Below are 26,482 nucleotides of genomic sequence, written 5' to 3' on the forward strand. Positions count from 1 at the left end.
ACCTAGGCAAAGTTCTGGATCAATGCGCTATGGACAGACTAGTCAAAGCTTAATTTGGCCACAGTACCAGAAGACATCTTTGGCGAAAATCAATAATAAAAACTCAAGACTTTGGGTGTTTTATTAAGAACTTTGATTTTGAAATCCTGTTTACATTCCTATCAGGCTCTGACAGACCATCACAAGTAGAACCAATACATCATCCAATACTTCAACTGTTTCAAGACTTTGAGTACCAAGTGCTATATTAAGATCCTATTAGGAAGACATTCTTCTTATGAATTTGCTCCTTTGCTTTGTCACAACTCACGCCGAGGCTGTGGTCCAAAATGCATAGGCAAGTGCGGCTCTAAATCCATGTCAATTGGGTGAACATTATAGTTCAACCGAATGTTGGCTAGTGGAGGCACATATGGGGCATGTTGGGCTCCTAAATTCAATTGGAAGTTATTATACATTGGCTGGACAGGGGGAAGAGGAAAAGCTGGGTGCATTAAGGGAAACTGAGGTATCAGCGGCTGATTTAAGGGTCGTTCTCTTGGCACTGTCTCTATCCTTGAAGACTTGGAAGGGTTCTTCTGAATAGGAGGTCCTATTCTTTTGACAGCTTTCTCTATTGAGGAATAAAGAAGGGACATGTTACTTGAAGATGTTAAAAGGCAAAAATCTTCATGCACAGTTAATTAAGTCTTCTTAAAATTCTTCATAAATGTGGTTGTTAACTAATACACATCAGTAATAATAAATAAACCTCCTGCCTATTACTGTAAACATTTAGTTTTAATTTTTTGTTGCTCAAAATTATAATTTCGCATTGAAGGGAAAAATTAATGTCTAAAACACATAACCTTAATGTGGCCATTGGTTGGTAAAGTGGACGAAGGATACCAACATTGTTAAAGTGGACTAATCGTCAGGGGAATTGTCAGATATGCAGGTAACGATTCAGCATTAACAATTACAATGTCCTGGCACCTTCAAAGGTGCCCGATCAAAATTTTCAATCCTGCCCATTCGACGAGATGGCAGATATCCAAGGCTTTTACAGATATTGGTTGCCTTGTCACCCACCATACACACACCGACTTCTTTTTGTACAATAATATCGGTGCATGTATGGCCACCTTTTGGGCTAATATCAAAGGAAATGGCATTGCTAGTAACACAAAAACTCAAATCACATGTCAATAATAAATCATAAATAAATAGGAAAATTAATTATCTTGCATTAGCTTAAACCCTTTAAGTGTCATGGAACATAATATCTATGTTCTGTGGATAAAAGGACCGCACATCATAAATTATATGTTCTGAAGCACTTCTGGACAGGGACCAGTGCTCCACTTTTAAAGCCACTGGTCGATTCCCCAGCCCCTAGGCAATGAGCAGAGCGGGCACAGTCACCCAGGGGCCCCAAGGCAACAACAGACACATGGAAACTACATGTCTGCTGCTGCCTGCATTTCCTGCTCCCTAGCATCAACTCTCTAACTGGAGTGTACAAATTCAGGGCTGCCCCTGGTTCCTGCATCCCAGGAAGGGTGTTTGCATATCACATTACACTATTACACTTACATACATATATATACAAATACATACAACCACATAAGCACACTTACACTTATTTACCTGTTTTCGCCCCATAAAAATTTTATGTGCTATATTTTCATTTGGGGTCTTTGTACATTACATGCTTTGGTAAATCTATACATATTGGGCAAACTGTTCAGTAGTCCCCTCAGATTCATATTTAGGATGATTTATGCTGGTACATTATGAAACGTGGGGCATATAATAAGGGTAATATGTAAGCTTTGAAAAGATTTTCAGAGATCTTATAAAAACTTATGTTTAGCATAGCTTTGCAGTTTGCAGTAGAAAAACAAAGTTGCCCATTTTGGATTCAACAGAATGTGTACTTTCCAAAAAGTCAACTTACTTATTTGCCACTTTTACCACTCATATATCAGGCAGTATTTTTTTTTAAATTATATGCCATGAAATATGTATGCACAACATACATTTTGGGATCTCTATGTGCCAGATACTTTGATGATCCTATGCACAATGGGCATCAACCTGTTTGGTAGACCCCTGGCATTCATATTTAGGCTGGGTTTTTTTTTGGTACCTAATGATATGTGGGATGAAATGGGATGAAAAGTGAAAGTTTTGAGTTGATTTTTAAGATTTTTTTGGGACTGACTGCAAATGAAATCCAAAATTCTGTTGGCACCAAAAGGGTTAATAAACAGATATGTAGATAGAAAAAGTGAAAGTGCTATTTGACAGACCAAAAGCTTTGTTATGTATAGTGAATAAGACTATAACTGCATTTGGGATGCATATTTGACTCTTCCGATTGTAGTGGATTAAGTGGTGTTGAAAATGCATATACATTTATGCAGTGAAGACTCCAGGGGCTGTGCTGTAAGCACATTTAGGGGCAGATTTATTAAGATTCGAACTCTCTGAGTGTATTTTTGCCGAATTTTACGTGTCTTGTGCGACTTTTTCGTATGCTTGCGCGAAAAAATCGGAAAGGTTTTCCCGCTGTTTACAAACGTTCGGTACAAAAATTTTGTGACTTTCGGATCGCCGACACGATATTATCGTGACTAATACGATGTTCTCATAAGCATTTTCGTGATATTTGCCATCTTCAGAAATTTTCGTATCCAATCCAAATTTGTTCCATTCGGGATTCAAACTCGCGTTTTCATGAATGTGCCTTAGTTTCAAATTGATTTGGTACATGACCTTACCAATTAAGCTGATTTCTAATAAACCATTTTGCCTGTTCAGCCAGTGCACACAGCTTGCCAAATTTTTGTCTGCCTAACTGGACTGTGTGATTCCTTATTTGTCTATAATACACCTGGGTTTTACAATAATTTTAATAAGGGTTGTAGAAGGGTTACAGAATAACAATAGGTGGATGACACAGTTCACAATCTACAGCTCACAGACGCTACAAAATGGCAATGTTACTTTCCTTGATGGAAAATATTTAACTGAAATACTTGTTAGTGTCTTTATTTATTTGAAGTTATAGATACCAAGTACTGAGGATGGAGCCACTTACCGCCTTTTCGGCTCCTTTGTTCATTCTCTGCATCTCTTTGGATCTCCAGGATTAATCTCTCATCATCTTGCTGATGGCAGGAGGAGAATTAATATGAAATATTTCAGTATGGTTACTGTGCAATAAAATTTGAAACAAGCATAACAGATAAGATACATGTATATTGCACAGGCCATGCTGGACAAGAGTTTTCCCCACTGACTATTCTTTCTAACTAAAAAGCATAGGTATATTTGTTGAATAATCGGTACTTATTGATTAAACAATATACAATTTTGGTTAAGAAGAAATTTTGTCAGGTCTGCTTGTATTGCTCTTGAAGTATAGTGTTTTAAAAAGTATGGTTTCAGCCTTAAATAAATTAACAAGAATTCAGCAACATCCACCCACACAACTAACTAGATGCCAGCTAAGGCACTGTGCATTAAATCAATTGAAAGTGTGCAAAAAGCAAACTGCACCATCCCAACTATTCAAGAATAGCTTAGGGCAAATAAAAATTGTAACTTATGTTAAAGTGATACTGGCACTAAAAACTGCCCTTTAAAATATTAATGTACATAAATAGTTACCTATAGGTCATGCTGATCATTTTTTCGCTGATAACATCTGCTTTTGAAAGTAATTGTCACTTGAAGTTCCTAAAACTGACTGTTTTGGTAAAACTGTCCCTTTTCAACCTGACAGTTACAGCTTCTAATGCTAACAGACTCCTGCTCTACAAATATGGCAGCCCCCTTGTAGAGGAACATGGAGAATCAGATAGGTAATGTAAACGCATTAGGCAAATACTTTTATGGCAAAAATATATATATCATGCAAAAAAAAAGTTATGATACATATAAAAAAAGGTTTAATTTCTGGTGCCAGTATCTCTTTAATATAATTATAGTTAAAAAGAGTCACATAGATTTAAAAGCAAGTGAGGAAATACAGCATTTTCAAATATACATTTTAGTACAAAGTGATCTAGGGACAGGTCTGATTACTTTCTTTGAGTTAGGAAGGATTCTTTCCCCCTCTGGGGCAAGAGGATTCAGAAGAGGATTTTTTTTTGCCTTTCTCTAGATCAGCTAGCAGTTTTGTATATACCTAAAAGGTTGAACTTGATGTGTCTTTTTTAAACCTACTTTACTATGTTACAATGGTATATGGTTTTTTGAGTCCCTAGTTCAACATGAGTTCAGTAAATTGGTCTGAGCTTAAATACTTTGTAAATGATACTATACAAACAACTTAGTATTATGGTAGTATTGCTTGGGTAATTAAAACTGGATCATTTTAGTGATCCAGTTTCTTTCCTGTTATAAAGTTCTGTCCTTTTATAAAGTTTGATAAAGAGGTGTTCAGGTGCTGTTATGTTTGGCTTTTATTTCACTGAAAAAGTCTTGGTTCATAATAATCAGTGTATCCTTTCAGTCTAGAGGCAGTTTGACTGGAATTATGTTTCAGCACTCAAGGGGAGGCCTGGGAATTGATTGCTTCACTAAACTAATTAATTGCATATTGATAAAAGCTTTTTAACAAACGTGCTTCTCCTTTCTTAAGACAATATTGGGACAAGGGAAAATATTCTTATGATGTATTGTAAGCACCCGCTCTTTATTTTAATTGCTTCTGAAACTACTGTTTGTCACTACTTCTCTTCTACATTTCCACAGTACCTAAGCTTTCTAGATTTCTAAAGCTAGTCAGTTCTCCTCCTGATTGATAGCAAAGGTAAGAATCGAGACTACTGCTGTAGGTTTACTGCTTCTCCAAGCGCTATCCACAGGGTTTGAGATTGCAATACTTTTTGGGGATATCTCCACTAATTTATCCATTTTTCTATTCACCAATCTAATTTATGCAATTAGTTATGCAAGTGCACGCACTAAATGAAGTTAGCACTTTCTTTCACATTATGAATTTAGAAGCCCAATAATTTTTAGTATCTGACCTAATCATTTTAACACTTGCACTTTATAACGAATTTAAAGGAAAACCAAACCCTAAAAATTAATATGGATAAAAATGTCACATTTTGTATACTGTACTTACTGCACCAGTCTAACGTTTCAACATCTCAATAGCAGCAATGATCCAGGACTTTAAACTTGTCACAGGAGCTTCCCATCTTGGAAAGTGTCTGCAACATTCACATGCTCAGTGTGTTGAGCAGCTGTTGAGAACCTGAGCTTAGTGGTCATGGCAAATTAAGAAGCAGAAAATGAGGTTTGTCTGCCATATAAGCTGATGCTAATTGCACTGGTTTCTGAGCTGCCATGTAGTTATTTTGCAAACATCATTTGCAAATTTTTTACAGTCCCTTGTAACCAAAATATCTTCATTTTAAACTTCTAAACTCTATAAACCCTTATCTTTTAAGCACTGATATACTTAAAACATGTTTTGGGATTAGTCTTTGCTTGGGCTGCAATAAATTCCTTATTTTCTAATTTTGCCTTTCTGATCGTGGCTTTACGTCACTTGTTGTAGTTTTCTAAAAGGAGTATCTGACCCCCCTTGTATTTCTGATTAGTTTCATCTTCCTTCCTAATAACTGCTTTACATCTGAAATTGACATTTCTTTCTTAAAGGGGTTGTACATCTTTAAATTAACTTGTGGTGTGTTGTAAAGAGTGCTATTCTGCAACAATCTGTAATTGGTCCTTTTTTTTTTATTATTATTTGTGGGTTCTAAATTATTTTGCTTTATATTCAGCAACTCTCCAGTTTGGAAGTCAAGCAGTAATATGGTAGCTAGTGTCCAAATTACCCTAATACCAGGCTTTGGCTACAATGAGAAATTGGAATATGAATATGAGTGGGTTTCAATAGAAAGATAAATAATAAAAAGTAACAATAACAATTATATTGTAGCCTCAAAGAGCAATAGTTCATTGGCTGCTGGGGTCAGTGACCCTCTTTTGAAAGATGGAAAGTGTTGTAAGAGAAGAGTAAATGATTAAAAAATGAAGACCTATTGAAAATGTGCTAATAACTGGCCATTCTATAACATACTAAACATTAACCCTTTAAGGGAATGCATTGACAACAGCAATTATTTAATATAGTTTTAAATGACAACCATTTCTGTTTTGTGGTTTTTTAGTGAAAACTCTCCTGTCCCAGTGCACCCAATAAAGTTATGCTTTTAGGGTGCCAAAATCTGCTTTCCTGAAATTATTAGAGTTTTTGTTGACCCAATGTATATTTGCTTTTTGCATCAAACATTAAATTAAATAATAATATAGTCACTATTACCCAGATGCTCTAGTATTTGTAAATTTTCAATACATTCTGGGTTGGATAACCAGATCCAATATAGCTCCCCTTCTGGTTTGATCCTCAACAATCTTTAAACAATTTACAAACTTGTTTCCATTAACTGTCCTGGTAGTAGTATTTCTCCAGTTACTGTCTGGGTAATTAAAATGTCCCATTAATAACAGCATCAGCAACAGTATAAATAAAAAAAACTCTTATCTTAAAGGCAATTATGAATAATATACTGTATGGTGCTGGTTTCTAGGGATGCACCGAATCCAGGATTTGGTTTGGGGTTCGGCAAGATTCGGCCTTTTTCGGCACAATTTGGATTTAGCCGAATCCATGCTCCTTGCCGAAACAAATCCTAAAAATCATGTGACTTTTTGTCATGTAAACACGGAGGTTGAACATTTTTAAATTTTTTTGACATTTAACCCTTCCAAAACTTAATTAGCATATGCTAATTCGGATTCTGCATTCGGTCAAATCCTTTACGAAGGTTTCGGGGGTTCAGCCGAATCCAAAAAAGTGGATTCGGTGCAACCCTACTGGTTTCACTTTGGGCTAAAAATTAATACTATCTGTAAAAATGGCCCCTTTATTAGAGCTCCCTATAGATTCTCTCAGGTCCCGGTCCGTGTTTTAAAGAAGTGGATGTGTCCTAACAGTCCCTGCCAGAGGCACAGTAGGAGGGGGATAGCCAATCACAGCCCTGCAATCACACAAGCAAATAAAGGCTTCAGTTTCCTATCAGGTCAGTCTAGCTGCTGATTGGTTCCTATCCTACAGTGCTGAGTGCCGCCAGCCCACCTGCACAGCCTGAGAGAGGAGACAGCAGGAAATGGCACAGATGAGTGGGACTAGTGCGGTTTTTGGAAATTTTTTCAATAAATCAGCCAGAAATATTACTTTTATGCACATTCCTTCTATATTTAGATGAGTAGAATTCATTGGCACAATTCTCACAGTCTCCTCCCCTTCACTTACATGAGGGGGTCTGAATCTTACACCTACAATTAATTTGCCTGGCATCTTACAATCTGTGAAAAGTTTAACTCATAAGGCACACAGGTAACATGGACATTAACTAAATTTGTTACAAACTAGATATAAAAAAAACTTACCGATGGATCAGTCCACAAAGAGCAACGGGTACACTCCCGGCATGGTGCACCAGGAGAATGTGGATGCTGACAGAAGTGGTCATAGCCATTGATAGGAGCTCGACACAAGTAGCATATTTGTGCCCCACAGCGGCATGATAATCTGTTGCACCCTTCTGCTTTGATGAGTTCTGTAGCACATATATGGCATTTCCGAACACAGGCTGCAGTCATTTTTTCTTCACTACAAGATAAAAAATTAATTTATATCTATAGGCCCATGAGCGTCGGCATTATTACCAGGGATCTATAGATGGGACCCATGCCCCCCACCATGATGCCATGGGAATCATAAATATTCAGTCTTGTAAAGTGAATTCTGTTTGTTTGGTCCCTAAGTTCAATGATAAATAACAGCAAGCTAGACTATCTGTTGTGAATCATCAGAAAACAAGATGGGGAACTACTAGGAGAATCACCACAGATTTCAGCTGTGCAGCATTATTTATATTTTAATGAAGGATGGGCTTGTGAATTTATAGCAATTCTCTGTCCCAAGCAGGAAACTAGCATTTTCCTTCCCTAAGTTGTGTCAAGAATGTATTCCCTGCTTCCAGGTGGGACAGGGGATGGCAAAACAGTTTCTTTCAAGTATTCTGTACCATCTCCTCTTTATGTATCTCAGGGTGTTTTGCTTTCCCTATATCCAAAATACCCATATAATACCTAAGTTCTACTATTACTTCCTCGAGCATCTTTTTCAAGCTGCGCCTTTGTGCTTACTTCTATCTTCTTTCTTCTATCATTCCCACTGCTCTATGTTAACAATGAAGTGTCTTTCAGTGTTGGAGTTTTAAACTTACTATGCACTTTGTAAATATCCTGGTAACATGCACAGTTCAAATACATAACATGTTACTGCAAATAATAATGTGTCTTATTTACTAATGGCGATAAGCATAAAAAAGTCTTAATTCAGGTAATAACAATACTGTTTTAAAAAAATTCTGTATGGGCCAGATTTATTAAGCTGTGTAAAAAACAGTGACAAAATTCACCACACATTGAAGGCTTTGCGTTTTCTCTTCCGCCAGAACTAAAATAACAGCTTAAATTCTGGAGTTCAGACGGTGAACTTCTCCATTGATTTTACACCTCTTTCTGGCAAATTTCATTTTACACAGCATAATAAATAGGTCCCTAGATTTTTTTAAATTAAATATAACTGCCAAAATGCACAAATGCAACCATATATAAAGAGTAAAAAACCTACAGTTAGATCTTAAATGTGCCCCCAACCATCCCTGCTCTGAGCCAGTCCAATATTTAAAGACTGCAGGAGATGTATAACACCTAAATAGGATTTTTTGTCAGGGAACTCTACTATAACAATCTTTGTTTGGTACTAAATAAAGCACAGGCACAGTCCCCTTTAGAAATAGATCAGTCCAAAGCATAAAAACAAATATCAGTAAGTCATAATAGACAATCACAAGATACAAGAGTAATATTGCAGCAGAGCAGGGACACACTGGCTGGTTAAATCACCCCACACATACTGCCTACACCAAGGGCTTCACGGCCACTTATTTAATTAAATGAAGGAAAAAATGGGTCTGATTCATTAAAGTGCGATAATGCTTATCGCATGCTTTTTTGCGTTAAAAAGCATGCGATAATTAATTCCCGATTCATCAAAGTCATTTTGCATGCGTTAAGACGCATATCACATGCGCAATGCGTTATTTACCTCCCATTGCATTAATTCTCGCATAGAAATAATACTAATGCATGATTCACAAACACATATGAGGCGTTAAACGCATTAGTCTGTGGGAATATTAAAACTTACTTGGGGCAGGCGGTACTTAAAGAGAATTCTGATTCATGAGCTTTTGGCAACACAACATGGACTTTGCAGTGGGATTTTTTCAAGTATGTGTTGGCCCTAGAGTGATGTATCCTCCAGTCTTCAGGGAAATGGTCATTTTCAGAAAAGTAGTTTTCCGAAAGTAATGGTTACGTGCGTAAAATCGTGCACTAATATAGCAAGTGGCAAATTATATAACACAAGAAAAATGCTCATCGCGAGTTAAATAACGCAAAGAACATTGCGTCTTAATTATGACGCCTGTCCTTTTAGTGAATCGTGCGTTAAGTCGCAAAAAATAAGCAATAAAATTTTTAATGCATGCAATAAATGCCCTTTAGTGAATCAACCCCAATGTTTCTAAGTGCAGGTGAAGCTTGTTTCCAGACTCTCTGACAAAAGCTACTTTTTGATTAAATTTTTATCTTTTTTTAGCATTCAGTGCAGGAGAACAAAGGGAAATGATGGACTTTTCAATAAGAATCCGGGACTGCGGGTTGAGCTGTCAAAAGAAGGACTGTCCCGCGAAACTCGGAACAGTTGGGAGCTATGCTCTTTTACTATGCCTTGCCTTGAAACAAGACAATAATGTGATGAATTATTGACTTAAACTGAACTATTTAAAATATTAATGTTCATAAACATTTACCTATAGGTCAAGTTGGTCATTTTCGCTGATAGGTCGGTTTTTGTAGGTAATTGTTGCTTGAAGTTCCCAAACCTGACTGTTTTGCCAACCTGACTGTCCTTTTTCAGTCTGCCATTTACAGCTTCTAATGCGAATGGATTATTGCTGCACAAATATGGCAGCCCCCTCACAGAGGAGTATGGGGATCAGATAGATAATATAAAAGCACCAGGAAGTAGTTTAATGGCAAAACTATAAAAATTATAAAGATCATTCAAAGATAATGTTATGATATATTTAAAAGAAAGTTTTATTTCAGGCATCAGTATCACTTTAAAAGAAAACTAGACAAAAACCATGTCATACTGTTCAGGACCAAAAAACAATCATTGCTGCTAGGAAGAGAAATTTGCCAAAGTATTTGGTCTTTTGCTACATTGATCCCAACTAAGATATAATTAATCCTTATTGGGGGCAGAACAATCCTATTAGGTGTAAATACTGTTTAAATATTTTTTTTAGTAGACTTAAGGTAGGAGATCCAAATTACGGAAAGACCCCTTATCCGGAAAACCCCAGGTCCCGAGCATTCAGGATAAAGGGTCCCATATCTGTAATACCATTTAAGGAGATGCCACTATTAAAAATAAATGTTACATAGTAGTTAGTTACATAGGGTTGAAAAAAGACCAGAGTCCATCAAGTTCAACCCTTCCAAGTAAACCCAGCACCCACAACCTATACTTACCAATCTATTACTAACACATACATAAATGTGTTTAACAGTAACTATAGCACAAACTTTCCACTAAACAATGAATATCAGACTGTAAGAATAAACTCAGTTCTCTGCTTGTCAGGTATAATGGGTAATACTGAGATGTGGTGGGGAAAAACATGTGACTGGTCTCTGAGTTAAGACAATTATCTCACAACAATGGAGTATACTAGATTTTCTCATAAGCTACAAACAAGAATTAAGATCAATCCTATTTTTGCTGTATTGTACAAAATATATTAAATTATTCTGAACCTTAATAAAGAAATGCTACATTTATTACATCTGTTTCTGAGCTCAATGAGAAAACTCATTTCCCTTAATTGGACTGAAAGTAAGTTTCCCTCTAATAAAGCAATTTTATCTTCTTTTAGTCAAATGATTCTACAAGAAGCCCTTTGTCGTGATTTTAATAATAAGAAATCTGCTGTTGATTTATATTCCTCATGGGCCAAATTTTATAATGTTTTTGATCCCTCAAAGAAGAAGCTATGTGTTAAATTAGGATTACATTTTAAACATCTTTGAATTCAAATTTTTGGTAAGTCCAGGAAGCAATCTCAATTCTATTTTTCAACTTTGTTTTCCATTTCTCTCATTGGTTTGTTAACCCAGTGGAGGTTGTTATTGTATATGTTTTTTTCATTTCTTCATGCTTCTTTGTAAGCAGCGACTTACATGTATTGCTGTTATTTTCCTGTATGTGTTACTTACTTGAAAGCTGTATCAATGCATTTTACTTGTTTGTGTTTCAAAAAGGGGTCATAAGTAGGGATGCACCAAATCCAGGATTCGGTCTTTTTTGGCTGGATTCGGATTTGGACGAATCCATGCGTTTGGTTGAACAGAATCCAAATCCTAAAAACGGCGTGACTTTTTGGCACGTAAACAAGTCACGTAAACACGGAAGTTGAATTTTTTTCCCATTTTCCCCAGATTTAACCCTTCCAAAACCTAACTAGCATATGCTAATTAGGATTCGGTTCAGGAATTCAGCCTAATCCTTTACAAAGGGTTCTGCCAAATCCAAAAAAGTGGATTCAGTGCATTCCTAGTCATAAGGCATAAGATAGTTGAATATATCACAAAAAAAGGGGAAATTTGAGAACAAACTTCATGTTGGTTTGAAAAACATGTGAAGTCACTGAATGAAATCTGATTGACTGTTGTTGACTCCACCCAGTTTTTCTAACCTTGGACCAAAAGTCAATGAGTGACATCTGATTTGCGGTTGGTTGCTCCTAATTTTCATTTTCTAACCTTTTCTCCAATTACACCCAGTGGCTATTTCTGCAGAGTTTAGGGTCCCTGGCATAAACCTTGAACTGCAGTTACCCGCTGATTAATTGTGCAAAGTTTGGGAAACAAATTTATTAATATTTAAAGAATGGCAGCAGTTTAAATATAAACCAATGAAAGTCTATAGGTTAAATCTGATTGCCTGTTGTTGGCCCCACCCACTTTTCTAAACTTGAAACAGTCACCCAGTGACAAACTGCGCAAACTTTTTGGACCCTGGCGTTAAACATGTGAGAATGGCAGCAGTAAAAATTTCCCCACTGAAATCAATGAAAGAAATGTGATTAGCTGTTGGTGGCTCCACCTACTTTTTCTAACGTTGAATACGTATGTGGTGACCCCATGATTCTATTTTTCAAGTTTGGGGAGTGTACCTTCAAAGCTGTAAGAGTGGTAGCAGTTTAAAAATCTTCCCTATCAATGGAAAAATTGGGGTGTTCAGGGCTGCGCCAGAAAAAGATGGAGGGTGAGATCACTAAGAAAAACACAAGCAACCTGCTCCGCTATAGGGTGAAGAAGTGTGGGGAGTTTGGGTGTTGTACCCCTAAAACTGTAGGAGGAGAAGCATTTAAAAAATGATGGCACTAAGAATAGGAAAAAGTAGAAGAAGAGGATTAAAAAGTGGAAGAATAAGCTGAAAAGTATGTTGGGTTTTTCAAATTTACATAATGACAACTACTATCAGTTTGTACCAGAATGGTTTGATGTGTAACAGATCCTACCATAATAATCAAATTGTTTTCTATAAGGAGATAAAAAGAAACCTGGATTTGGGGGTAGCAGTGGAAGTGATCTACTAAGGTTAGGAAAATTGGCTTGGAATATAATATTTGTACTTTGATAGAGAACTGGCTGAATGATTGATTACAAAAAATGGTGGTAAATGGAACATTTTCTAATTGGACCAGTGTTGTTAGTGAAGTACTGCAGGGGTCTGTCTTGGATCCTCTGCTTTTTAATTTGTTAATGACCCTGAGGTGGGCTTTGTAAATACATTTTGCAGAGAGATCTGAGTAAACTGAAGAACTGGGTAGCAGATTGGCAGGGAACCACTGGCTGAAACATACTGTATATACTCGAGTAGAAGCCTAGTTTTTCAGCACCCAAAATGTGCTGAAAAAGTCACCCTCGGCTTATACTCGAATCGGGTGCCATGGGTCCCTCCAGACTAGCACCTTCTGTCCTTTGTGTGCAAATTAGGCCACCCGCAACCAGACCCTCAAGTGCCCTGGCCCACTCCAACTAGCAATACTTATTTCCCCTTACGTGTCCTCCGGGACCGGGTCTGCTGCCTGTTTGCTAATGCGCAATGAGTATGGGGTAGTAATCATATTGTTCTTGTTGACCCTCTTCTCCACTCACAGAGCTAGTTTACCGTTTTTCTTAAAAACATATACCCCACTGATGCCTCATTTAATGTAATTTTATTGGTATTTATTTTGATTATTGAAACTTAGCAGTAGCTGCTGCATTTCCCACACTAGGCTTATACTCGAGTCAATAGGTTTTTCCAGTTTTCTTAGGTAAAATTAGGTACCTTGGCTTATATTCGGATCGGCTTATACACAAGTGTATACGGTAATTAAAAATTAAAATTAGAATTACCTGGGCATGTAATAAGTGTCTTAGCATTCTAACCATTTGTAAATCAATTTTATCTAGCTGCCTCTTTAAAGGTTAGCCATATTCTTAATTGCCCAGGGTGCCATGTGATTTGTGATCTGATTTAGTCACATTTTACTGCCGCACTGAAAGATAGAGTGATATCATCCCCCTTCCACCCCAGCAGCCAATCAACAGAATGATGGGAAGATAACAAGATAGCAGCTACCTAATGTAGCTGTGTAGCACTGGCTCCTTCTGAAAACTCAGAAACAGGCACAAATGCACTGAGATGGCTGCCTACACACCAATATTAAAAAATTAAAAAAAATACATTTGTTGGTTCAAGAATAATATTTTAAATGGTAGAGTGAATTATTTGTTATGTAAACAATGTAATTTAAAAATAAAAAATACAACATAAAAATCTTGAAATCTTTAATATCAAGAATGCAGACAGCTCTCCAAAGCAATTTCTTTGTATAATTAAAATGCCTTTATTTGTAATTATTGGCACAGACCAAGACCGCAACTTTTCAGATTTACCTTGACCCTTTCTCAGGCTAACCTCATGTGCTTCCCTTCTTACTATAGTCTGTTACATGCCACCACCTTGTGGTCATTTTTTAAGTTACAATTATAATTACAACTAACTTGTACAATTATAATTACAACTAACTTGTAAGATAAAAGTCCACTTATCTGCAGCCAGACCTCCTTACTGCTGCATCCATATATATGCATCCATAACCTAAAAATAAATATATAAAGAACCTTCACTTTAATATATTAATTGAATATATTATAGTGCCAGGAAGCAGTTTATTTAGAAAAGTGAGAAGGAAGGAGGACTGCTGGGGAATATGCTAATGAAATGACTTGCTGCAGTGAAGGCACTGGGTGACTCACAACAGAGTGGGAAAAGCTGCAGTGTTGTTATGTTCCTGAGCTATAACCCATATTATATGCACAAAAGTGTAGCTGGAATACTCCGAGTGAGTTACCCTTTTTCTGGACTGTGTGAAAGCTGCAGAAAAATTATGTAGGGAGACTATAAAGCAATTACAGGGATTGGTCCCTATAATGCCACCCAGAATTTAATGGGGTTGGCCCCATCTGGAAGCTGCCTTTGCGGTTGGCAGAAAGAATCAAACCACGTTCTGTATTTACGAGAGGGGTTCTTTCTTCCAGTCTTACAGAGGTGGCTGCCAAGAATTCCAATTGGTTCGTCTTTTTTACACAAGGAAGATCACAGAGACTGCCCAGCTGTAAACCATCACATCTGCACCCCATGTTCCCATGACCAGAAGTAGCAGTGCCCCACCCTGGCATCATCCACAGGCATATATATACAGGCCCGGATTTGTGGCGAGGCCACAAAGGCCCGGGCCTAGGGCGGCATAAACATAGGGGCGGCATGCCGCCCCGCCGCACGCAAATTTTTAAAATTTTGCTCCCATACGGAGCAATGGGGACCTCTCCCCACTGCTCCGTATGGGAGTTTTAACTTTGGCGCATGCGCATGCGCGTCAGCGCGGCGGCAGGGGAGGAGGAGGTGGTTTGCGCATGCGCGCTCGTACTGCGGGTGGGGGCGGTAGGGGGCGCCGAATGGGGGCGGCCTCGGGGCGCGTCATTTAGAAATCCGGCGCTGTATATATATATATATATATATATATATATATATATATATATATATATATATATATATATATATATATATATATATATATATATGTTTGTATTCAAAATCAGGACTGGTTTTGAGTTAAATATTTCTTAAAAGCTAACAAACACATATTACAAAATTGCTTAGTTTTTAAAATTAACTACTAAAGGAAAAGAACCCCCCCACCACCACTGTATTTCAAAAAGAGGTTTTGAATACCAAAGAGCTTGGCTTACAGTGCAAATTATTTTCATTGCATATCAACATTGGGAAGCCCGAACATCAAATGTGATGTAGACAAACACAGTGCCACCAAACTCACTGTGCTGCTCTGGAAATAAGGTAGTCACTAGGGGAAAGCTTGATGCTTCATTGCACAGGGCAAAATAGGAGCTAACCACGGCCAACAAATCTTCTGAAAATGCCACAAGTAGAATGCTGTGGAATGCACACGTAGAATGCTGGGGAATGCCCTTCCTAGAGATGTGGTAATGGCAGATTCTGTTAATGCCTTTAAGAGGGGCCTGGATGAGTTTCTGAACAAGCAGAATATCCAAGGCTATTGTGATACTAATATCTAGTTAGTATTAGTGGTTGTATATATAGTTTATGTATGTGAGTGTATAGATTCGTAAGTATAGGTTGTGTGTGCTGGGTTTACTTGGAAGGGTTGAACTTGATGGACTATGGTCTTTTTTCAAACCTATGTAACTTAGCACTCGCGGTGATCCAGCTATATTGTAGAAAAACAGTCAGCTTTATCAAAAAGGTCTATGTAAACAACCCCAGTAACACTTATAGTAATGCGGCTCTGAGTCCTCTGTGAAAAGAAACACAGCATTCCTTTGCTTCTGTTGATCACACAATTTATGTTGTTCACATATATTTCCTCTCTCGGCTAAAATTCCAGCCTCTCTCCCCCCTCCATTCTCCCTTCTCCCTGGTATAATCTGAGCAAGGGGTTTTGAGTGAGCAGTGAAAGACAAGGTAACAGGAGAGATGCAGGCAGGGAAGTGGTTGATATCTAACAGAGAGCTTCTAGGGCTGTTCACTCAGGTATGGTGAAGCTTTCTACAGCATAAATATAGCATTCTAGCTTGCACTGTGTTATAGCTAATCTATTGGGAGTAAACAGTGTCAGTAGCTTTCCTTCTCATTTAACTATGTCTGACAAATCTTTGTGTGCTATCATCCTAACTTTATTTTTAGGAAGGCATAACTTCCTAAGGCTCTTGTGCTCAATATTAATGAATATATATGTAAGGATGTGTATACCTACAAGTTAAAGGGATTATATCATTATTTTTATGGTGCACTTTTTATTTTTAAATTACACTGTTTACATAGCAAATAATTCACTCTACCATTTAAAATTTTATTCTTGAACCAACAAATGTATTCTTTTTTTAGCTGTAATATTGGTGTGTAGGCAGCCATCTTAGTGCATTGTGCCTGAATCTAAGCAGTAAAGTGTAACTAAAGATTATCAAAGTACAAATCACATGGCTGTAGCACCCTGGGAAATTAAGAATATGGCTACCCCCACGTGAAAATATAAAAAAAATGGATTTCAATGTGTAGTTTCGCTGGAGAAGCTCTATTAACTGATGCATTTTGAACAAAAACAGGCAATGACAGTATTCCTTTACACTGCAGTTAACCTTTCGCCACCTTCACACAGGGGCCAACCATCAAATCAAACACAGACCTATGGAGGCCTTTTGGACGAGGACTGCATCAGCGTGCCCGTGCCAATGTGGTCCACTCCAGATGGAATTTGCCCATTCATGAGCCAATAAGCTGCCAACTTTGTCTGGGCCGTGTCAGCAGCTTTTATAATGCTATGTATGGCCTCCTTTATGCCAGGAACTGAATTGGGTTACAAGATCACTCACATGAAGGTTCTGTAGTTAACATCATCACTTTCTGCCAGTTCTTCACAGGTCAGGTTTACATGTTCCTTCCACAACTTCTGACATTTCTTACATGTTTCCTAGGGGGCAGAACAGTCAGACATTATAGATTTAGCTTTCCTTTGATGTGCAATATGCTTGTGTTTTTCTAATCTAGTAATCTAATCTAATATTAAAGTTGTATTTGTCAAGGAGGTAAACAAATCTCAGAAGGGACTACCAAAAGTATAGATTTTATTTTACTAAAAATCAATAGGTCATACCCTTGTGAGAAGTGTATGACCCCTAATTTTAAATGTATGTACAGTAACAGAACTTTAACACTTAACATTATATTATTATCCAAACCGCTATTAAATAGCTAAAAAAATATCTGAGAAACAGAAAGATCTTAAAAATGTTTAGTATTCCATAAATACGAGACATAAATATATAGCCATTAATGGTGGACCATTACTCTGAACCTTGTATGGCCAGCTTAAGAGCACTTGACTATGTTGTAAGAAGGCTGTCCAATAAACTGTGGGGGTTTGTGAAACTATCTAAACCAAAGCTGAGGATGCGTTGTGTGAATATATACACCTGGGTACACTTTTCTTACTATAGGCTGCAGTGAAAGGTGGGTGCCTATTTGACAACCATGTTCCCTTTTCTTGCTTTCCCATTAACTTGTTAGTTGCAATATTTTGGATACACTTGATTTGAGACAACGGTACACTATGCATGTCTACACTATATTAATACTTCAGCATTCTGCCTTGTACTCCAGGATGTTTTCTGTTCACACACCGGAGTGTGGAACACTACCGTCTACTTTGTGCAGTGCATAGAAGGCTTATAGATCATGTTTTTTATTATACTACACTACTCTGGGAGGTCCTCACTAATGATGTCATGAATGATCCAGTCATGGATGACACAGACAGCACAGGGGTAGTATTAATCCTACCCCTGTGCTGTCCATATTGAACATAAAGAAAACAAAGAAGAGCAGAAAACTGCCCGATGAACTAAAATAGAAAAGGTCCAGAGACCTTAATAGAATGCCTCTGGCACTGTAATCTGCAGAGGGCTCTGCTGGCCTGATACAGTGCAGAGGGGGGTTATTCCCTGTTTGGTATTTTTTTATGTGTGGCAAAAGAGTAAGCAAACTAGAGAAATCATACTTTTTAAAGCATACACATTCTACCCTTTCTACTCCAAACTGCTAAGTTTTGCTAAATGAAGCATTTTTTATGTACTTGGTAATAAACTTGGCTGTGGCAATGCCAGTCACCAACTGCAAGGGCAAACAAGGTTTTGAGTTTTGCTGGAGGAGAGTGTAGTTTTTTTTCTTTACAAAGCACTGGCAAGGCCCCATATCTAGAATATGCAGTGCAGTTTTGATTCCCAGTACTTTAACTGGATATTACTGAATCAGAGTCCAATGAAGGGACACAAATAAGCTGGTTAAGCTATGTCCCATCTGGCCTTTTCTCTGTCGGTGTATTTCTAATGCATACCTCCCAACATTTTGAAAACGGAAACAGGGACAAAAGCAGATGCTGCGCGTTGCAGGTTATTTAAAGTTTGAACACATTTCTGGGGATTTGGGGTCCTGTTTTATGTATTATTACAGTTTTGCTGAAAAAGGTGGCATTGCCCTTTAGGCTGGGAGTCTCATTTTCCCCAAGAGACTAGTGCTGGGCGGTATACCGGTTTAACCGGTATACCGGTTTTAAAAAAAAAAACGGTATAAGTTTTAAACATACCGCTATACCGGTATGCGCGCCTCCTGCTTTTTTTCTCCTGTTACTTCCGGGTTGCGCCCGTGCGTACGTGACGTCGGCGCGCATGTGACGTCAGCGCGCACGCTAGGACGCATCGCTGGAGCTGGAGGAACTACAAGTTGGGTAAGTTCTGCTGGGGGGTTGTGGCGGCTGGGGGGGTTGTGGTTGGGGGGGCTGGGGGGGTTGTGGTTGGGGGGGGCTGGGGGGGTTGTGGTTGGGGGGGCTGGGGGGGTTGTGGTTGGGGGGGGCTGGGGGGGTTGTGGTTGGGGGGGGCTGGGGGGGTTGTGGTTGGGGGGGTTGTGGCTGCGGTTGGGGGGGGTTGCGGTTGGGGGGGCGGGGGGGGTTGTGGTTGGGGGGGCGGGGGGGGTTGTGGTTGGGGGGGCGGGGGGGGTTGTGGTTGGGGGGGGCTGGGGTTGGGGGGGGTTGGGGTTGGGGGGGGCTGGGGTTGGGGTTGGTGTTGGGGGGGGGCCACCAATATTTATTATTTATTTTTTTATTTATATACCGTCAAATACCGTGATACCGATATAATTTTGAAAATACCGTGATATAAATTTTTGGTCATACCGCCCAGCTCTACAAGAGACCGGTTTAGCTTATTAGTTACAATTGTATGTCAGTGTAGAGGGGGCTTTTTACCATTCTGGGCTCTCTGCCAAAAGCCCACTTATTTAATTAAAAGCAAGAAAGTGCAGGAAGTTCTAAGTGCAGGTGACACTCGTTAAGATTTCTGGGCTTTCAGCCAAAAGCTACGTTTAATTAAATTTGTATGTTTTTTAGCTTCTGTGCAGGAGATCAAAGGGAAATGAGGGACTTTTCAGTATGAATCCAGGACTGCGTTGAGCTGTCAAAAGAGGGACTTGTCCTGCGAAAATCGGGACAGTTGGGAGGTATGATGATGGTAAACATATGATCTGCTTCTTTCTGTCCCAACATCAGAGTGCACCGAAAGGCATGGCATGTTAGTTCACAAGACAGATTTCAGCATAAAAATGCATACTTTCTCAGTTCTGTGCTGAAACTAAAATGTCATGTCTGTCAGTGTAGAATGATATCTGCCCTGGTGAAGAAAAGGCCTGGTGAGATGGCCATAAGGATATTGAATGCCTCAGTTGTGAAGAAAGACATACCACAATGGCAATATTTACACTGGAGTTGAAAAGGAGAGGATAAGAGAATCATATATTAAACTCTCTAGAAAAAAAAAAATCAGGATTCCTTTCCCCCCAGCTATGGTTGTCTGCCCCAGTTTGATACTTGTGGTTGGTGGAAAACTTTAGTGCACTGTTCTGGTAAGGAAAACAACAGCAGACCTCACAGGCGAGGTTCCTTATTCATCAGCCCCCCCCCCCTCCCCATGGCCACAGGGTCTGCTGTGTTGTAATTACACCACAGAGTAGGTCTTAGCATTCACTTAGATTCGAAGAAAGGAAGCTCCATCATAATATTCAAAAAAGGTTTTATAAAGTGAGAGCTGTGACATTTTAGCATTCTCTCTCTGAAATGTTTGCACTGGCAGATACATTAGATAGCTTCGATATGATGTTGGATGGGTTTTAGCAAGTGAGAAAATACAGAGTTACTAAAATTTGCTTCTAGCACAAAGATGAACCAGGGACTGGTCTGACTTCCATCTTTGAGTCAGAAAGCAGTTAAGCGGTAATCATTTAGTCAAAAAAAGTTGAACTTGATAAATGTGTCTTTTTTCAACCTAAATTACTATGTTACTTATAAATATATAGTTATAAATCAGCCCTAAATAATTTGCTATGGTGCTGTGACAGACAGATCTATGATGTCTAGAAGAGCAACATATGGGGAACATAGCTAGACCTTTTTCCCATAACTTTTTAGTATATAAACAGCTATTGCTAAAGTAGAAAAATTTAACATAGGGATGATTTCATGGTCACTAGATCAAGGAGCTAGAAAAATAAAACAAAATCTACAAATCTCATTGCATGAGATTCAAAACCTGTTGAACAGCATCAGCAAATAAATCTTTCTATTATGGAATCTAAAACTGTACAATATCATAACTTACACATAATTTTGCGGGAGGATGAAAATTATAACCAAATATTAATTTTATATAAAATGTCTCCTTTAATATTGATTAAGGTTTGGCAGTTAAATCATGTTGAAAAAAAAACGTTTTAACATTTAAAGTGACATAGGTGTTATTTTACTTTTTGTATGATCTATTTAGGGTCCATACCATTTACCAAGTAAAAAAAAGTATTACAACCAAGGTTCAAATGAAGAAAGCTAACAATGCAGGCAAAGAGTACTGTAGCTTGGTTTACATATTAATAGAATAACATTTACTAATGCAGGCATGAGATTATCCAGGTTGTATTCTATCGGTACTTTAACAGTAAGCTGAAAATGATCTCCATTAGACTTTGTTTGCAATAGAAACATTTTCCAAATTTTGCAACATCTTTCTTACTGAGAACATTATACCTCTTAACCACATTACACAAAAAAGTAGAAAGCTTTGAATTGGGTAAAGTATATTTAATACTTTAAGTATTAAAGTATAGTATTAATTAAGTACTTACTTTTCGACAATGAGGGTTTGGGCAGCTAAATCTATCCACATCTTTATCAAGAAGTGCAGGGAAACTGCAAGATGGACACCTACAAGACAAAATACATTCATTTGAAATTTATATCCACCATTGCTGCTTGGCTATTACATCACAAAGAAAATGATACAAAAAGGGTCAATATGCTGCAATACCCAAGGCATTAGGAGGGTCCTGTAACAAAGGCACAATGCATTATGCCTCAAATGTATCTCTAATTAGGGGCTAGGTTTAAACTGCCCTGTTTTTCAGTCAGGAATGTGAAATGGCAGGTATGCTTCTATAGGATCATACAGGGCAAGAAGAAGCATTTTCCATCCAAAATCACACCATAAGCAGCCTTCAGTCTGGTACCCACTAAGCAGTGTTTTGTGTGTGTTTTTGTCTCTATTAGAGCAAACCTCCCAACTGTCCTGATTTTCGCGGGACAGTCCCTCTTAACAGCTCAGCCCGCAGTCCTGGATTCTTACTGAAAAGTCCCTAAATTCTCTTTGATCTCCCACACTGAACGCTAAAAAAGACGCAATGTTTCTCCAACTTAATTTAAAAGTAGCTTTTGGCACAGAGCCCAGAAATCTTAACAAGCTACACCTTTACAATTAGTTACAACTGTAACTAATAAGCTAAACAGGTCTCTTGGGGAACTGAGACTTGCAGCTTAAATGGCAATTTCACCTTTTTAGCAAAACTGTAATAACATAAAACTAGAAAGGGAAGTTTGAGAACAAACTTCATGTTGGGTTGAAAAACGTGAAGTCATTAAATGATCTGTTGTTGGCTCTGCCCACTTTTTATAACCTTGGACCACAGTTATATAGTAAAAACCACTTTGCAAATATTGGGGACCCTGGTTTTAATAGTGTCTGAATGGCAGCAATTTAAATTTCCCCACTGAAAGTCAACAAGTGACTTCTGGCAGTTGGTGGCTCTGCCCACTTTTTTAACCTGTAACTGCAGTTACCCAGTGACTAACTCTGCAAAGTTTAGGGACCCTAGGATTAATAGTTAAAGAACAGCAGCAGTTTAAATTTTAACCAGTAAAAGTAAATAGATAAATTGTCGAAGTCGAAGTCACCCAGTGACAAACAGTGGGCACCCTGGCATAAATAGGGTGAGAATGACAACAATTTAAACTTAAACCAATAAAATTCAATGGATGAAATCTGATTGGCTGTTAGTGGCTCAACCCACTTTTCCCATTTTTGAACTGCAGTCCCCCAGTGACCAACTTTGCTAAGTTTGGGGCCTCAGGCGTAAAAATTCTGGGACTGACAGCATTTTACACTTGAGTAAATGTGATTGGCTGTTGGTGGCTCTGCCCACTTTTTTCTAACTTTGAACGGCAAATACCCAGTGATTAACTTTGGAAAGTTTAACAACCCTGGAATTATTACTTAAAGGAGAAGGAAAGGCTTATAAAGAGTTAATCTCAAGCTGCAGGCATACCTTCAGTTGTCTCAATAGTGCCCTTAAATTAAGTCTCCCAATATTTCTCCCGTTCAGATGATCAGAAACCAAACAGGAAGAAATAATGCTGAGCCATGTAAAGAAAGTTCCCATAATGCCTCACTCCTGCACAGACACCCAGACCAAGTGAACATGCTCAGTTAGTTAGACTATGAGTCAGCTTCCTGCTGATTGGCTCAGATCCACATTCCTAAGGGGGGGAGAGTGAGTTCTTAGCATTCTTGAGGGAGGGGGGAGCAGGAGAGAGGAGACAGCAGAGAGCTGTGTGTCTCTGGCACCTGAATTACAGACACAAGAAATCTTTTCACAGAGAAGTCAGTGCAGCGTTTCTGTGAGTGCTTATGGCTGTATTTACATAGACCTTTCTGATAAAGCTTACTTAGTTTTTACCTTTCTTTCTCCTTTAAATAATGGCATTAGTTTAAATATAAACCAATGAAATTTAATGGGTGGAAATGGATTGGCTGTTGGTGGCTCTGCCCACTTGTTCTAACTCTGAATATGTAGCCAGCCAGTGACTGACTGTGCAAAGTTTGGGAACCCTGACATAAACAGTGTGACAAAGGCAGCATTTTACATTTAAACCAAAAAAATTCAATAGGTGAAGTCTGATTGGCAGTTGGTGGCCCCACCCACTTTTTTTTTAAAAACTAAAAATGCAGTCCCCTATTGACCCTGGTGTTAATACTGTGAGAATGGCAGCAGGTTGAATTTCCCCACTGAAAATTAATAGTTAAAATCTGATTGGCTGTTGGAGGCTCCACCTACTTTTTCTAACCCTGAACCGCACTTACCTGGTGACAAGCTCTGCAAAGTTTGGGGACCTTAGTATTAATATTTAAAGAATGACAGCAGTTTAAATTTAAATGTATTAAGTCTATAGGTGAAATCTGATTGGCTGTATTTTGCCACGTTGTAGGTTACAGAGTTAATGCTGATGACAATTGGTCTGAGAAGGGCCCCTTCCTTGTGTATCTTAGGATGTCCATATATAAAAGGAGGGGTTTCACCATCCAACTTTATGATCCTGCAGCTATTCTAAGAGGTATATGACCTTTTGCTTGTTACTGTTGTTTGGATCACTTCATACGTATTGTTGTCAATTAGAAATGCGGTCACCTTTGCACGGTAGTCTGATGTATTAAGTACAACTGTGCTTTATCAGCAGGCAGGATAGTGATGGTGGCCCAAATTCCCCCCACATTTAGGGGTATATTTATCATGCTGTGTGAAAAGTGGAGTGAAGCATTACCGGTGGTGTTGCCCAGGGCAACCAATCAGCAATTAGATCTCAACAGTTAGAAAACTAAAGCAAAGCATCTGATTGGCTGCTATGAGCAACATCAGCAGTAATGTTTTACTTCACTTTTTACACAGCATGATAAATATACCTGCTAGTGACTTCCCCCCCATATGTAATAAAAAGCTCTAAGTTTTCACAGGAGCTGTAACCCATAGCAACCAATAAACGGTTTCCTTTCAAACAGGTGACCAATAAATATACATGCTGAAGGGTTCTGTGGGTTACAGATCCTGTGCAAACTTAATGCCTTTTAATACACAATACAAATCTTCTTTCGCGTTGGAAAAGTTACGCAAACTATGTAAGTTACCAATAAAGTTAAGCCATTTACATAACTTCCACAAAAACTACTTGGAAAACTTGCCTAGAAACTACGTAACTTCCGTATAAAGCAAAAGACAATGCAGAGAAGCTTTGCAGGGACAAACTCCACTGACCCCCAATGAATTAATTAAAAAAACAGAAGGTAAATGACGCCGCCCCCAAATAACTGATATATTAGCACATTAATTATTTACTGCTTACTATAGAGTAACATTAGCTGGATCTGGGATCTATTTACTTTTCTACGTGAACTTTGTAACACTGGGCCCCACAGCAATATTAAGGAGCCCCTAAACCTATGCAGTTTATGTAACCTATTCGAAAACTTATGTAACTTTCTTATAAAGAAATGACAGCGCAAAGATGTGGCAGGTAGGTAGGTAGGGGGTTAAACTTAAGGCAAACTCCACTGACCCCCTATAAACTGAATGACTTAGTAGCACATTAAACAACAGAACTGCTTATTATATCATTAGCCGTTCATATTGCACACACACAAGGGATGAGGCCAACATTGTGGTACTGCGCATTTGTGCTCATGGGGGCCCTGTATCAATAACAATGTGGGGCCCCAAAGTTTCTGACGGCAGCCCTGTATCCCTAAAGTAAAGTATGCACATATATGTAAATCTACAGTTATAGTAAAAACACACAAATTTGCACATCTTGGCGTGAATGTTGCTGTTTAGGACTCATACCAAAAAACTAGTTTAGAAAAAATATACATTTATAGAATGATCAACCACCCAAAGGGTTATGATCCATCTCCTTGACAAAGGTCATGTGTCCCATGATGATCACACATACTTTGACCATAATTTCTCTGTAATTAATTGATAAATTACAAACAGCAAAAAAAACAAATCGGGGACTGCAGAGGTGAAATTCTTACCGAACCAGCTGATCTGCACATGCTGCAGAGATGTCTTCTTCAGCTTTCCTTTCATAATATTTTTGAAGAATATTCTCTGGAAGAACTTTTTCTACTTCACTTGTTGGAAACTCACAGGGGCAAGTGCCTTCCATGCAGATCAGTTTGGGCTTTGGAAAAAGGGGAATATAAATTACTTTAGCAACAGGTTAAATAAATATATATATATATATATATATATATATATATATATATATATATTTGATCAAAGGAACCGCTTCACACAGGACTTATGAAGAAAAGTCGTTTATTCACGAATCAAAACGGAGACTGACGTTTCGGCCGGACTTTCCAGCCTTTCTCAAAGTGACAATAAGTGTATACAGCACACCTAAATACAGTCAGTGGCGGGAAACAAGGCAGTGACGTGATAGTGACGTGTAATCAGACGGACAAAAGTGTAAAAAACATTAGAACCCAAACTAATACACAAAATGAATATTGGTATGTATAGACTAGCGCATATCACACGAAGCCCGTAGGTTATTTAGCGAAATTCATTGTTCAGTGTATCTATAAAACTTCACAAATATCGTAAGGCTAATCAACTTAAGGACAATCTTGAGTCTCATATCGGACATATATCAAGGTATCCTTTGATGAGGTATCTATATCCAGATATCAGGTGTGAAAACTAATGTGAAAACTACTATAGGAAGATCTTAGCACCGTATGATGTAACCGATCATATCGGTGTTGCTAGGTAGTTATTTCCATAGTAACAGGGACCAGAGATGTCCAACCTGGAACATAAAACATATAGCATCCAGAAAACCACATGTAAAAAAGAGAGACATAAAAGCTGTGTTAAACACGAAATGACAGGAAGGATGTGCAAACGATATGCCTTACGTAAATATATATGAATATATATATGTCACGAGAAGGATACCGTACTCAC

The 26,482-nt window shown here is 38.3% G+C and overlaps 1 protein-coding gene across 4 annotated transcripts in view; it reads right to left on the minus strand.

The window, feature by feature from the left end:
* Window positions 1-92: 92 nt before the first annotated feature.
* The window catches only part of rnf216 (ring finger protein 216), a 128,433-nt gene continuing 102,043 nt past the window's right edge, over window positions 93-26,482 (minus strand). For 3 of the 4 annotated variants that reach the window (XM_018097114.2, XM_012970439.3, XM_012970438.3), the window contains 6 exons: window positions 25,543-25,691; window positions 21,530-21,608; window positions 17,179-17,276; window positions 7,462-7,684; window positions 3,086-3,155; window positions 93-613 (listed from right to left, as the gene is read on the minus strand). In XM_018097114.2, coding sequence (XP_017952603.1) covers window positions 300-613; window positions 3,086-3,155; window positions 7,462-7,684; window positions 17,179-17,276; window positions 21,530-21,608; window positions 25,543-25,691 — 933 coding nt within the window. In that variant the 3' untranslated portion in view covers window positions 93-299. 4 annotated transcript variants of the gene reach the window in all.

This window comes from Xenopus tropicalis, chromosome 9 (assembly GCF_000004195.4).
Source record: "Xenopus tropicalis strain Nigerian chromosome 9, UCB_Xtro_10.0, whole genome shotgun sequence".
NCBI classification, from domain to species: Eukaryota; Metazoa; Chordata; class Amphibia; order Anura; family Pipidae; genus Xenopus; species Xenopus tropicalis.